A 14511-nucleotide genomic window follows, 5' to 3' on the forward strand; every position below is an offset into this window, starting at 1 on the left:
ATTATATCCAGATAAATTTTAGAAGGTGATATTAACCCGCCTTCATCTTTTTTTTATCCTTATAGGGTAGGCGAACAATTAATTTTATTTTCAGAAAAAATGTAATTGAATAAAAGAGGAGTATAAAAAGTTTACAAGATGTCAACACATCAAGCAAGAAGTGCCCAACACAGACAAGTCATCCGATCAGTTTTAGCTGAACTCAAGCAGGTACCTGTCAAATCCATCCTATATCCCCGCTCAAATGCAAAATTGCAGGAATATGAGGATGAGATCCGCCAAATCCGTGAAGCACAAGCGGCGGTAACCAATGAAGAGATAACCCGCATGATGCAAATTGACCCAGACCCACATTATGAGGTAGTCTTTGAACGTCGTGATCAGGTACGTATAGGAAAGGAGTTAACAGACTCAAACTTTACGGCTGATATTGCTATAGGAACACCTGGAGAGCATGACTATGCTTCATTTCTTACAGCACACAGTCAAACAATCCAGAATATTCTTCGGGATGAAAGAAATCGATTGGGATCAATAAAAGTAAGAATTGGAATATTTGCCACAATAATACGTTTAGATTCTTACCTTGAGGGATTATTCGGAGATGGTAACTTTAGTGAAGATGATGGAGTAGAGTATATCTACAGATATAACATACCATTTAAAACTCGCAATATGCCAATCCTACCATCAACAGATATTAATGGTACATTTAACTTTGCATTAGCAAGAATCATGCAGAAAGTAGAAGACTATGTAAATTACAGCTCAGGTTGGGAATTCTATCGTGTAGAAAAAATATTTATAGAAATCTCGCAATTCCAACCACCCACAGGAGCAGGACATATACCACTCCCAAAAGATCTTGCCACGAAAAAGGGAGTAGTAAATCCAGCTAATGATGATGACAAATGCTTCCAGTGGGCAATCCTAGCAGCATTACATCCAGTAGAAAAGAACGCAGAAAGAATTTCCAAGTATAAGGAGTATGTAAATGAGTTAAACTTTGAAGGTATCGAATTTCCAGTACAAGCTGATGAGGTAATTCTAAGAAGATTTGAGCGACAGAACCCAACTATTGCCCTCTGCATCTGTGAATGGCGTGACCACCGCCTATGTCCAATATATGTTACCGATAGGGATGATGCAGAGGGCCGTAAAATAATAGATTTAGTACTTATCAGTAACGGGAAAAGCAGCACTATTGCTGGATTAAGAATATGAGCCGTTTAGTAAATAAACGTACAAAAGATGGACATGCAACATTTGTCTGCCGATGGTGTATCTCCCACTTCACACATCAACAAGAAATCCATGACAAACATGTAGCAATATGTCGAGGATTAAAGAAAACCCCACAAGCAGACCGAATGCCATCAGTAAAGAAAGGAAATGATATATATGAATTCAAGAACTGGAAACGCCACATGCAAGTCCCATATTACTTTGTTGCAGACTTTGAAGCCCTAGTAATGGACATACCACCCACAGATGAAGACAAAGATAAGAAAACCAAGAAAGTACAAGAGCAAATCCCCTACTCATACTCGTATATTAAGGTAAGATATGATGGTGTAAGTGAATCACAGAAGATATTTACAGGAGAAAATGCAGCACAAAAATTTGTAATCGAAATGCTAAATGAGGCTGAAGCAATTCGCAATGAATTCAGAAACCCAATGGAAATGATGCCATTAACAACCCAAGAGCAAGTAAGTTATGATAATGCAATAAACTGCTGGATATGTCGCAACCCCTTAGATGGAAATAAAGTAAGAGACCACTGCCATATTACAGGAAGGTATCGAGGTGCAGCACATAGAGGATGTAATCTTGACTTATCCATAAAACCTCGTGAAATGCATATCCCAGTAATCTTTCACAATTTATCAGGATATGATGGACACATAATTATGCAAGGAATTGGTGCAATGGAATGTGAGGATGATATTGATCCTATCCCTTATAACATGGAAAAGTATATGGCATTCAAGTTAGGTCCCCTCTGATTTATAGATAGCCTACAATTCATGAAATCAAGTCTCGACAAATTAGCATCCAACCTAGGTGCAGAAAAATGTAGAGCACAAGAATGTAGTAATCCACAACACTTATGGCGAATTGATGCAGGTAGATGCTTTGCACATCCCGAAAACTTTAAGATAACACGAAGTCAAATACCACCTGAATTACTCGAGATTTATCTTAAGAAAGGTGTCTACCCGTATGAATATATGGATGACTGGAAAAAGTTCGAGAAAACTAGTTTACCACCTAAAGGAGCATTCTATAGCAAACTTAATGAAACCCACATTAGTGATAAAGAATACGAATATGCACAGTATGTATGGGAAAAAGCAGGATGTAAAACAATGCAAGATTATCATGACATTTATCTCAAAACTGACATCCTCCTACTAGCCGATATATTTCAGAATTTCCGAAAAATGGCCTTGAAAAAATATGGGTTAGATCCTCTCTGGTACTATTCAACACCAGGCTTCGCATGGGATGCACTATTCTTAATGACAGGGCAAAGATTGGATCTTATAACTGACCAGGACATGTACATGATGGTAGAACAAGGATTACGTGGTGGAATCTCTATGGTAAGTAAACGATATGCTCGTGCAAATAATCCAGGTATGGGAGAAGGTAAATGGACCACAGATAAGCCCAAGTCATCTATTCTATACTTAGACGCAAATAACCTGTATGGATGGGCCATGTTGCAATACTTACCTACAGGTAACTTCCACTGGATAAAGGAGGAAAACGAGTTATCTAACATTCAAAGGCAAATAGAAAGTAATGAAATACCAGATGATTCTTCTGAGGGATATATCCTTAAAGTCAAACTGGAGTACCCTCAAGCCCTCCATTCACAACACACAGATTACCCCCTTGCACCAGAACGAATGAAGGTTAAGAAGGAATGGCTTAGTAAAAAGCAGCAGGAAATAATAGCACGTTCAGGACAACGATATACACCCACGGATAAGCTCATCCCTAACCTATTTGATAAGGATGAATATGTAGTTCATTATAGAAATCTCCAGTATTATGTTAGCCAGGGCTTAGTAATCAAGAAGGTCTATGAAGCTATAAAATTCGAGCAGGCTCCATGGATGAAACCATATATAGAATTTAACACTGCCGAACGTGCTAAGGCTAAGAATGATTTTGAGAAGGACTTCTATAAACTCATGAATAATAGTGTATTTGGTAAAACTATGGAAAATCTCAGGAAACGTGTACGTGTCTCAGTAGTACAACCCCAAACCCATCCCAAGAAATATAAAAAGCTTACCTCAGATCCTGCATTCAAGGGTCGTAAAATATTCTCAGAAAATCTTGTTGCAATCCACCGACGAAAAGTAGAGGTAATGCTTAACCGTCCAACATATGTGGGTATGAGTGTGCTTGACCTTTCAAAGCTCTGTATGTTAGTGCCTCGACCCGTATCCGGATCAATCCGGATTGATCCGGATTTTTTTTTTTTCGGATATCCGGATTTTTACGGTTTTCATCCGGATTATAATCCAGATGAAAAATATCCGGTTTGACCCGGAATCCGGATGAAATTTTTATTATTTTTTTTTATTAATAATAATTTTGCTGATCCATAAAGATCTATATCTAAATGATATTATGGCTTAATTATTTTTGCGCCTAATACCAATTTTTTTATTAAAATTTATTAAATTTATATTTGTTATATTAAACTTTTTAATACAGTAAGTTTAAGAAGATTTTTCAATTATAATTTATTTATTGAAGTTTGTATCAGATTTTATTTAAATTTATACATTAACAAATAACAAATAATTTTAGATTTCACATTCAAAAGTTCAAAAGAAAAAAAACTTTATATTATTTTGTTGTATTGTTTTAAATGAAAAATTGTTCAATATTATAAATTTATATAATTATAACAACTTTTTTTAAAAATTAAAACTAGTGTTATATAATTTGATTCAAATGATTCTTTAATTTTTGAAAGAAGAAACAAATCCTTAAAAAATTGCCTTACTAACCAACACATCTATTTATAGTAATCTTTAGCTGTATATAAAAATATCTTGTTTAAAATTTCATAATTAGTTAATTTACAAAGAAATGTTAAACAATAGTCTGAGACAATGCTGAAATAATATGAAATTGTTTTAAATAAAAATATTTAATGAAATTGGAATTATGTAAATTTCGTAGTCTTGGATAATTTTGGCCAAATTTGTAATTCTGGCCGAAATTAACATCACGTGACACCGGAAAAATAGTTTAGCCACCGGGCAAAAAATTTTTTATCGGCTGGCATGAAAATTTAATGTTACACAATTTGTAATTCTGGCCGGCGTTATGAATTCTGACCAGAATTATTGCCGACCATTTGTAAATCCAATCCGGTTTCCGGTTTCTATCCGGATTATCTGATCCGGATTCAAAATCCGGGTCAATCCGGATATAATCCGGATTATTTTTTTGTGTAATCCGGATGACGGTTTTCATCCGGGTCGAAGCACTACTGTATGTATCAATTCTACTATGATACTCTTAAAGTACGATATGGTGAAAAAATCCAGTTATGTTATACAGATACAGACTCACTTCTCGTACAAATCCAAACTGAGGATATCAATGCAGACCTCATAGATATGGCAGACCAATTTGACTTCAGTGATTATCCTAAAGATCATCCTGTACGAAAAGCATTAGGTGATAAGACTGACATAAATATGAAAATCCCAGGGAAATTTAAGGATGAATGTAATGGAGCAGTTATAGCAGAATTTATTGGCCTCCGTCCCAAAATGTACTCCATTCTCAAGGTAGGGGATGAGACCACCAATCCAAAACATGGTATCCGTAAGGCTAAAGGTGTCCCCTCAAAGGTAGTTAAAAAAGAGTTCCACCATGAGCGGTATAATAAGGCACTCTTTGATCCTAAACATAATGATACAGTCACCTTTAGAGCAATCTGATCTGATAGACATGCTATAAATGTTATAGAAATGTCGAAGGTGGGGTTATCCCCTATGGATGATAAAAAATGGATTGCACAAGATAATATCACAATGTATGCACATGGAGATTATAGGATACCACAACTTGAAAATTAATATAATATATGAGTAGGAGGCAGCATAGTATTAGATGGCACAACTAATAATTCTTCTCGAGTAAATATTTTTTTAGGTCCATCAGATAACCTATATATAACCGGCTGCCCATCAACAACTGTGGAAGATTCAATTGTATAAACTTTAGTAGACCATATTGGATCAGTTGCACGTCTCCTACCTTGGTAATCTGAGTTATCAAGTAAGTATCTCACAAGAGAACCAGCTGGTAAACGTATTTCTTCTGCACCTACAGGTCTATCCTTCCGAATTTTTGAAGGTAGTGCATACACTTGATCTTTCTGGATTGCCTCAACTGGAGACATACCTAGCAGACTAGTATTAGAATTATTTAGCTCATTCACAATATCAGAAAGGTTCTTAACCCAGGCAGTATTCACACCTTCTGTAAGGAGTTCCTTTGCATCCTGTATTTTGAAAAGTCTCTCTGCTAAAGTTCGATTATACCGTTCAACAATAGCCTGACTCTTATGAGTAGTACCCACCCGAATACGCACACCTTTTTCATCCATTAATCGGATAACTTCATCCTTAAATTCTGATCCCCATCTACTTGTAAAACTCTTGGCCAAATAAGCGGGCAGTCTGCTTTACTATAAATCTTTTTAAATGCCTTAGCAACACGTGCAGAGCTGTGATCTTCTAGAGGTACTGAAGCTTTATATCGGCTAGCAACATCTACAATATTTAGACAGTATTTATACAGCTTTCTATCTACAGTATCATAGGGCATATATAAGATATCTGCTTGATGATACATATTTGGTCGAGTAATCTTATTAAAAGAAACCTGTGGAACATACTTGGGTATAGGTGAGTGTATTTGCCATATAGCCTGTTTATGCAACCACTCTGTAATATCAGATATGTTAAAATCATGGCCCTCAGCTTGCACTTTAGCCCAAAGTTTTTCAGGAGTACGATAATATCCACATGGATGGTAATAGATTTGTTGAAGGATATAATTTTGTTCGATTTGTTTATTAAATGTAGGGTCTATAAAAATCTGTGGAACTGGCAATGGAAGATACATCGTTAAGGACACAGATTACAAAGCTTGCACATACATTGCAATCACAAGAGCAATATATAAAATACCTGTATGGTGTAATCGAGGGTCATGAATCTGAGATAGAAGAACTTAGGCAAAAAAATGCTGAGTTGCGTGCAAAGCTTAAGAAAGCATTAGAAACGGCATCACTAAAGGAGGAAGGGCTTCAAGCATTAGAACGTCAGCTGATTGAAGTTGATACTCTAAATATTCAACTTAAAGATCGAATAAAAGAACTTGCTAATAGACAACGGAAAAACATGGCAGCAATTCCTCCTGACCCTATTACAGAAATCTTAAATAATCGGACAACTATAGCAAATAGTGTAGCTGGTATTCGTATTCACCTTGATCGTACAACTATAGCAGCACACCCTCATATAAATCATTTATTTAACACTGCAAATGATAGTCTTGATGCCATTATCCGATATGCTAATGAGTTGCGAAATATTATAGAAGATCAAGATAATATGGAAGATAGACTTGAAGGTTTGTTAGATGATGCGCATAACCGTGAAGAATATCTTAGACATGAACTTAATAATACACGTGCTACTATACTGAGAACAAGACGTACCTATGAGGATGCATATGCAAATGAAGTGCGTCATCGCCAACATTGGGAAGTCCTTGCACAAAATACTCAGATCCAATTGGCTAACATCCAGGCTCAATATGCTAACAGTCAAATTCAACTAGCTAATGTCCAGAGAGAACGTGATGAGAGTAGAAGAAATGCTCATAGATTATTACAGCGCTATAATACTGAAACAGAACGAAGTAGAAGGCGGGCTAATGGTATCATTCAGCAAGCTCGAGCATGGAGAGGGCAATTTTTAAACTGTCGTAATCATGGTCAAAATTTGCAAAATCAGGTCAATAATTTGAATCAACAGATTCTAGCATTACAAAATAACCCTCCGGTAATACAACAACCGATAATGGCAGGATATGCACCTAAAAAATTTAGAGGAGCATCTGGTGAAGATCCAGAACTTTGGCTTCAAGAATTCAGGCAATGGTGTGAGTCTGCTGGACTTGATCCTGCTGCTAATGCTAGAACTCGTGTTAGGATTCATGGGGTCTTTGAGACTTTACTTGAAGATGATGCTAGAGATTGGTATGAAACACATATCAAAGGAAAAAATTGGGAATGTGTAAATCTTCTGGATAATACTGGTGTGGCCAATCTTGCTGCTTTTAATGCTTTGAATAATGGCGCTATACAGGCTGTAGCAGCGAATCAATTTCGTGGAGGGGCTAATGTATTACATGGACAAGCAGCTGCAGTTAATACTATTACTGGTGCTAATTTTATACCTGATCATACTGTATGGGATGAAGATTGGTCAATAGTCGAGGGTCGTCCTACTGATATAGCTGTTAATAATCCTAATGCTAATAATGGAGGTACAATTGTGGCTCCTGGAATACGTATTGGACAATTAATATATCGTTTTAAGCATTACTTTCCTACTATAACATCTGAAAAGTCTAAGCTTGCATTTAATGCTATTTTTCAGGGTAGTGATACTGTAAGCCGATTCTATTCTAAATTACGAAGAATGGTTAGACTTGCATATCCAACTCTTCCAGAGGTAAATCAGAATGAATTAGTACGGCAACAGTTCTTAAATGGTCTTTCCAGTGAAAATAAGTTGGATGCGTGACGTATTGGTTTAGAAAATTCAGTTGCATCTATTCTGAATAAATTGGAAGAAGTTGAGAAATACAGGACAGATATGCCACCTACTCCTATAGTTACATATCAGGGTCCAACTTTAGCGGATATTGAGAATCTTATAAATTCTAAAATTCCTATGACTACGGCTAGATCATCTGCAGTACCAGTACCATCTTCTAGTCCATTTTCAAGTCCTCAAAATGATACATCATTTCAGAGATTACTTGCTTTAGCATATAAATTAGGTCTTCCAAGAGATATCGATATAAGTAAAGTAACCCTTAGTGATCTTGAAATATTTATTGATACAGAACTTAATAAAAATTTACCATCTGACCATATTTACCGTGGTAATCAGGTATTTGGTATAAGTTCAGGTACACGCAAACCAAAGAAATCAAAGAAATGCTCAAGTTGTGGAAAATCTGGTCATACTAAGAGTTCCTGTCCAAAATCTAAGAAGGGAAAGAGGAAAACAAATTATGCACATGACTCCTCTGATTCCTCTAACTCTTCTGACGCCTCTGACTCCTCTGAATCCTCTGATAGTGATTCAGACTCTGGACATGCCTGCTATGGATTAAAAAAAAAAGCCTACAGAAAGGAAACGTATAGATAAAAAGCCTACTGATAAGAAAAAATCACAACTTGAAAGGCAGCGTATTATCTTTGAGGTTTTTATACAACTCTTAAAGCTTCTGGTTCAATCCTTCGTTAATGCTGTACCAAAAGAGACTGTTATATCTGCTTACAATGCTCTGAATGCTGAATTCATTAATTATAAAGAACCAGTACTCAGTCAGCTTAAAGGAGAACCCTCAATAAAAACACGTGAAAAAGTTTGGGATAATGTTAAGGACCTTTTCACATCTATCCTTCATCCTATGATTTCGGTTGTAACTAATAGTATGGCTGCAAATTTAATCCGTAAAAATGATGATGTTATATGTAATAATGACTTATGGTCTTCTATAGCAGGTATTGGAATTGTTAACCGCAAGTCTGCTAGTGATGTAGTCACTATTAAGACCAAAGTAGTCGCACCTGAGAGTGAAAAATCTTTAGTTATTCCTACGACAATTTTCGATACTGGTTCTGATAGTTCTCTGATATCTAACAATATTGTAAAGCGCCTAAATCTTGATGTTGATAGAAGTAATGCTCCTGACCTTAGTGGTGTTGCGACAAAATCTGATACTATTGGGACAGTATATGGTCTTGGTATTCTTGTGTATGATGGGGAGAACTCTAAAAAAATCGAAGATGACTTCATGGTTGTTAAGAGTGATAAGGACTTTTTATTACTGGGTGTACCTTGGATTGATCGTGCTAATGTCATTCTAGATTTCCAAAATCGGCAACTGACCATCCCTCTATCATCACGTAAAAAAATTACCATTCCAATTTCTCTACATAAACGGAAAACTAACGTGACTTCCTTGCAGATGGATACTATCGACTTAAAAAAAATTCACACTCTCGAGGAAGATTAACCTGTCATCTATGTGGAGCAAGTTTTGACTTTCCCTCTAAGTTAAAGCGTCATCTTGCTAGGAAAAATCCATGTGTTTCCCAAACTTCTGCAGCAATGATGGGTAGTGGCGGGCAGTGACAGGGCAGTGCCCAAATTTTTTCGGCAGTGACGGGCAGTAACAGGGCAGTGCCCAAATGTTTTGGCAGTGATTAGCCTTTACAAATATTACATTTGCCATGTTACTCTGATTTCTAGGTCTTTACGGGTTTCTATGAGTTTTTCAATGGCATTTCTATTTTTAAAATATCGACTATATCTGATATCTAGCTTTTGAAGGTTTGGTAATATATGCAGGATTTCACTTAGCAAATCTCTAACGTCACCTTTTCCACCATAGTATTGATAATCTATTATGCTAAGTTCCTGGATATTGGGGCAAGCTTGTAGCATTTTTACAATACAGATAGGCCATAATAATACTCCATCCATATTAAGCTTTCTGATATATTTTCCACATACTGTCCCTGGTTTTGTGAGATGTTTGTACATTTGGAACTCCTTAATATTATAGAGGTTATAAAGGTCTGTTTCACCCCATAGGAGAGAGTTTGCTACTACAGCCCATTTTCGACACACTAATGCATAATTGCAAAGATAATGCCAACGGGAGTAAGTACCTTCATATGAAGTTTTGAATATCTTTTCTAAAAGTTCGAAAGGTAAGCTATTGTTTGTCATGGTATCTCATATGAGATATTGATGAAGAAGTTTTATTTAATTAGATTTTTTCTTAGGATAAAATAATTTGAACATTTCTTTTCTATCAATAGAAAAAACCAAACATGCTTACTTTTAGTGAACTTACTCCATCTCTTACTGTTACTGAATTTAAGATCAATGTTGAAGGGCTTGATTACACCATGCTTGGTCATAAGCTTGAACCTACTAAGGATGTTATTGCCATTAATAGCAACTTTATTCATAAAGCTTTTGAGGGTTATGAACAGTACTTGTCTAAACCAAAAGGTGAGAGGCGATGCAGACGAAGTACACCTGACAATCCATTAAATAGATGGCGACGTACAGGAGATGGTAGCACTTTTAATGCATGCATTGAGTTTGTTATCATCTTAGCTGATACTGTACATACTATTCGTTATTTTCCTAAATCTGGTAGTATACAAGTTTTCGGGTCTTTTGATCCTGTTGCTATCTTCTTACGTTACCTTTCTGAATGTTCCCTACCTGAATTTTCTTCTGTAGAACTTGTGGGTGGAAATAAGGCTCTCCTGTGCAATTATAAATTTGTGATTAATATTGGGGGTGATAAGTTTATTAATCTTTCTACCTTAGCATATGCTTTAGAATCTATAGATGGTATTCGTGAGATTCTTCCCTTTCCGATAAAGTATATTAAGAATGATGCAGGTGATATTCATTCTAAAATTGCTATAATCTTTACTTCAAAGATTCGGGTACATATCTGGCCTAAATCTGGTAAGGTTAATATATTTGGCACTAAGACTGAATTGGATGCTGATATGGTTTATAAGTTCTTACAGAAGTTGTTTTCTAATCCATATGATTTTGGAGATTTTATTTGTGATGCACCTATTCCAGATTGCGAGAGGTAAAAAAATGGTTTCACTGAAAACTAGAAACCCTCTATTTGTAAAATCCAGCAATCGCATTCATGACTTCTTGTTGGCATAAGACATTCGTCACATAGAGTTATAGCCAACTCATTTTTTAGCCTATCCAGCTGACTCTCGGTGGTTGGTGCAAGATTTTGGTAGTATTCATTGAATTCATTCTGCTCTTCTTCATTTATGTCTTCATCTATATCTTCATCTGTGTCTTCATCCATATCTTCATCTCCTTTTATATGATAGATGCTGAATTCATTTCTATATTCATCATTAGGATTTGTGAATATTCTTTGTATATTGTAATCTATAATGTTGAATGTTGTAGGTTTCTTTTTTGATAATATTTCTACTAAGTCTAATAATGCATATGCTAATTCTTTATCCTCTGAGAAGTTCTTAATGATATCTGAAAATCTTTCATATATTGCCATCTCATTTGGTAGAATAGAATATCTTATTCGTGATAAAAGTGATGGATGTATCCATATATCATCACCTTCTAACATCTCATCAAATATTTCTACTAGCTCTTCTAATCCAGATACTAACATACTTTCTTTGCTAAATTCGGAATCTAAAGCTTTTAAATATGCTATATCTAAATACCACATTATTTCCTTTACCCATTCTTCTATGTTGAGTTCAAACTGGCCTAGTATACGTCTTAGTAATGGTCTGTATTGTGACATCTTGTAAGTCTTTTATATGTGAATCTTTTATTCAATTACATTTTTTCTCGGTATAAGGGTAATTGCTTGCCTTGCTATTCCGCTCTATTGACTCCATGGCTGGTTTCCTGGATGGGTTAATATTCCTTACCTTTTTTGGCTCCGTTGGCTTTGAAATCCTATTTCTTGTTCGGTTGGGGGTAAGTAGGTGAAAATATTAATAAATGATTTAGATTATGAAATAAGTAGGATATAAGTAGGTGAAAATATTAATAAACGGTTTAGATTATGAGATAAGTAGGATATAAGTAGGTAAAAATATAAAAAAGGTGATTTAGGTTATAAAATATGTAGCATATAAGTAGGTGAAAATATTAATAAACGGTTTAGATTATGAGATAAGTAGGTGAGCCAGAATTGGGGTTTTCATACTACTAAGGACACGTTAAGTTTAATATATAGATGGCCGATCATTATTACATGTATCACGTGATTTTAAATAAATACTCCCGTTATTACTTTTTTTTAAATTTTTTTTGATTAAGTAAATTTGTTCCCACCTTGTTATAGTTGTGTCACCAGGGGCGCTTTGTCAACGGAAATTTAGTACATTGATCGCTTAAAAATCCGTGGCTATCCAATTACAACAAGAGGAATTAATTTTTACATTAGATTATACAATATAATTTTACAATTAAATTTTACATTATATTTATTTACAATACATTTATGAAAAACTTTGAGCGAATTTTCTTTACTGTAAATAATATGAATAATAACACATAATTTGTCCATTAAGTTATGTTGGTAAATGTTGGTAAATGTACAAATAACGTATATAAGATAATATAGTATGATTTATGTATATTTTAGTGTACAAGTAATGTATATAAAATGGAAAATCTATTTTTTTATACATTAACATACATAATTTGTAAATTACTTGTGCCCGTTTAATATACATTTTATGAGCTCCAAAAAGATGCAATCTTAAAATATGAGCAAATAATAGACAAATAATGGACATATATGACGTTATATGGTCAAATTATGTATAACTTATGAACAATTCGTTTTTATAGGGATTGGTCTATATTTTCGCAAAATTTTTATTTTTATTTTTATTAATGGGTTCCAGTTAAAAACCTAACATGGACGCGATTATAAGTAGAAAATTACATATAAGTCAAAATTGACAAAAATACTAACTAAACTACACGCGAAAATAATCTACTCAAACCGGAGTAGTATGAAAACCCCAATTCTGGCTCACCTACTTATCTCATAATCTAAACCGTTTATTAATATTTTCACCTACTTATATGCTACATATTTTATAACCTAAATCACCTTTTTTATATTTTTACCTACTTATCTCATAATCTAAACCGTTTATTAATATTTTCACCTACTTATATCCTACTTATTTCATAATCTAAATCATTTATTAATATTTTCACCTACTTACCCCCCAACCGAACAAGAAATAGGATTTCAAAGCTAACGGAGCCAAAAAAGGTAAGGAAATATTAACCCATCCAGGAAACCAGCCATGGAGTCAATAGAGCGGAATAGCAAGGCAAGCAATTACCCTTATACCGAGAAAAAATGTAATTGAATAAAAGGTAGGTACCAAGTAACTATACAGATAAATAATACATAACATGGTATATACCGCAGAAAAGTTAGCAACAATCTTCGGCTGCACAGTCTCCGATCTTATGGCTATCAATAGGGAAATCCTAAAAAGCCACCAAACCCCGTACGCAGTATCAGTAATCCCTGAACTTGTGGGCCATATCCTGGAATACATTCCAAGTAGAAATTTCGGGACACATCTTCTAGAAGTCAGCCCAATCTGGAGAGCCGAAGCTGAACGAATACTCTGGAAGCGGCATAAAGAAGCCGAGGAGGTATACGACAGGGCAGTAGAAAAGAAGGAAAAAGCAAATGATGCTCTTGGCCAATCATTGGAGGAGGAAGGTATCCTCTGTGAACTTGAATGGGAGGCATATCAAAAGGCTTGTAAAGAGAGAACAAATGCCGCAGTAAAGCATATTATAGTAAAAGAAGCTATTCGCCGTTGTAATTTACAACTATAAGTTACTTAAAGATAGAGAATACATCGGGACGAGGATGTGTTCGGTGACTCGGATGATGATGACTCAGATGGTGACGAATAGTTTAGGAAGACAGTACTAATCTGTCTCCCTTTTTTTACCCTCATAGGGTAGGCAGACAATTAATTTTTATTTTCAGAAAAAATCTAATTGAATAAAAGAGGAGTATAAAAAGTTTACAAGATGTCAACACATCAAGCAAGAAGTGCCCAACACAGACAAGTCACCCGATCAGTTCTAGCTGAACTCAAGCAGGTACCTGTCAAGTCCATCCCATATCCCCGCTCAAATGCAAAATTGCAGGAATATGAGGATGAGATCCGCCAAATCCGTGAAGCACAAGCGGCGGTAACCAATGAAGAGATAACCCGCATGATGCAAATTGATCCAGACCCACATTATGAGGTAGTCTTTGAATGTCGTGATCAGGTACGAATAGGAAAGGAGTTAACAGACTCAAACTTTACGGCTGATATTGCTATAGGAACACCTGGAGAGCATGACTATGCTTCATTTCTTACAGCACACAGTCAAACAATCCAGAATATTCTTCAGGATGAAAGAAATCGATTGGGATCAATAAAAGTAAGAATTGGAATATTTGCCACAATAAGACGTTTAGATTCTTACCTTGAGGGATTATTCGGAGATGGTAACTTTAGTGAAGATGATGGAGTAGAGTATATCTACAGATATAACATACCATTTAAAACTCGCAATA

The 14511-nt window shown here is 35.2% G+C and overlaps 2 protein-coding genes across 2 annotated transcripts; one reads left to right on the plus strand and one right to left on the minus strand.

Moving 5' to 3' along the window:
- Positions 1–11007: 11007 nt before the first annotated feature.
- Positions 11008–11691, minus strand: OCT59_008477 (uncharacterized protein; the record flags this gene model as incomplete). The annotated part of the gene is made up of 1 exon (XM_066142495.1): positions 11008–11691. One exon carries the CDS (start codon positions 11689–11691, stop codon positions 11008–11010), a length of 684 nt encoding a protein of 227 aa, XP_065999374.1.
- Positions 11692–13391: 1700 nt separating this feature from the next.
- On the plus strand, positions 13392–13772 carry OCT59_008478 (uncharacterized protein; the record flags this gene model as incomplete). The annotated part of the gene is made up of 1 exon (XM_066142496.1): positions 13392–13772. The coding sequence occupies one exon, from the start codon at positions 13392–13394 to the stop codon at positions 13770–13772; it is 381 nt and encodes a 126-aa protein (XP_065999375.1).
- Between the last annotated feature and the right edge of the window lie 739 nt (positions 13773–14511).

Source organism: Rhizophagus irregularis, chromosome 16 (assembly GCF_026210795.1).
Source record: "Rhizophagus irregularis chromosome 16, complete sequence".
NCBI lineage: Eukaryota > Fungi > Glomeromycota > Glomeromycetes > Glomerales > Glomeraceae > Rhizophagus > Rhizophagus irregularis.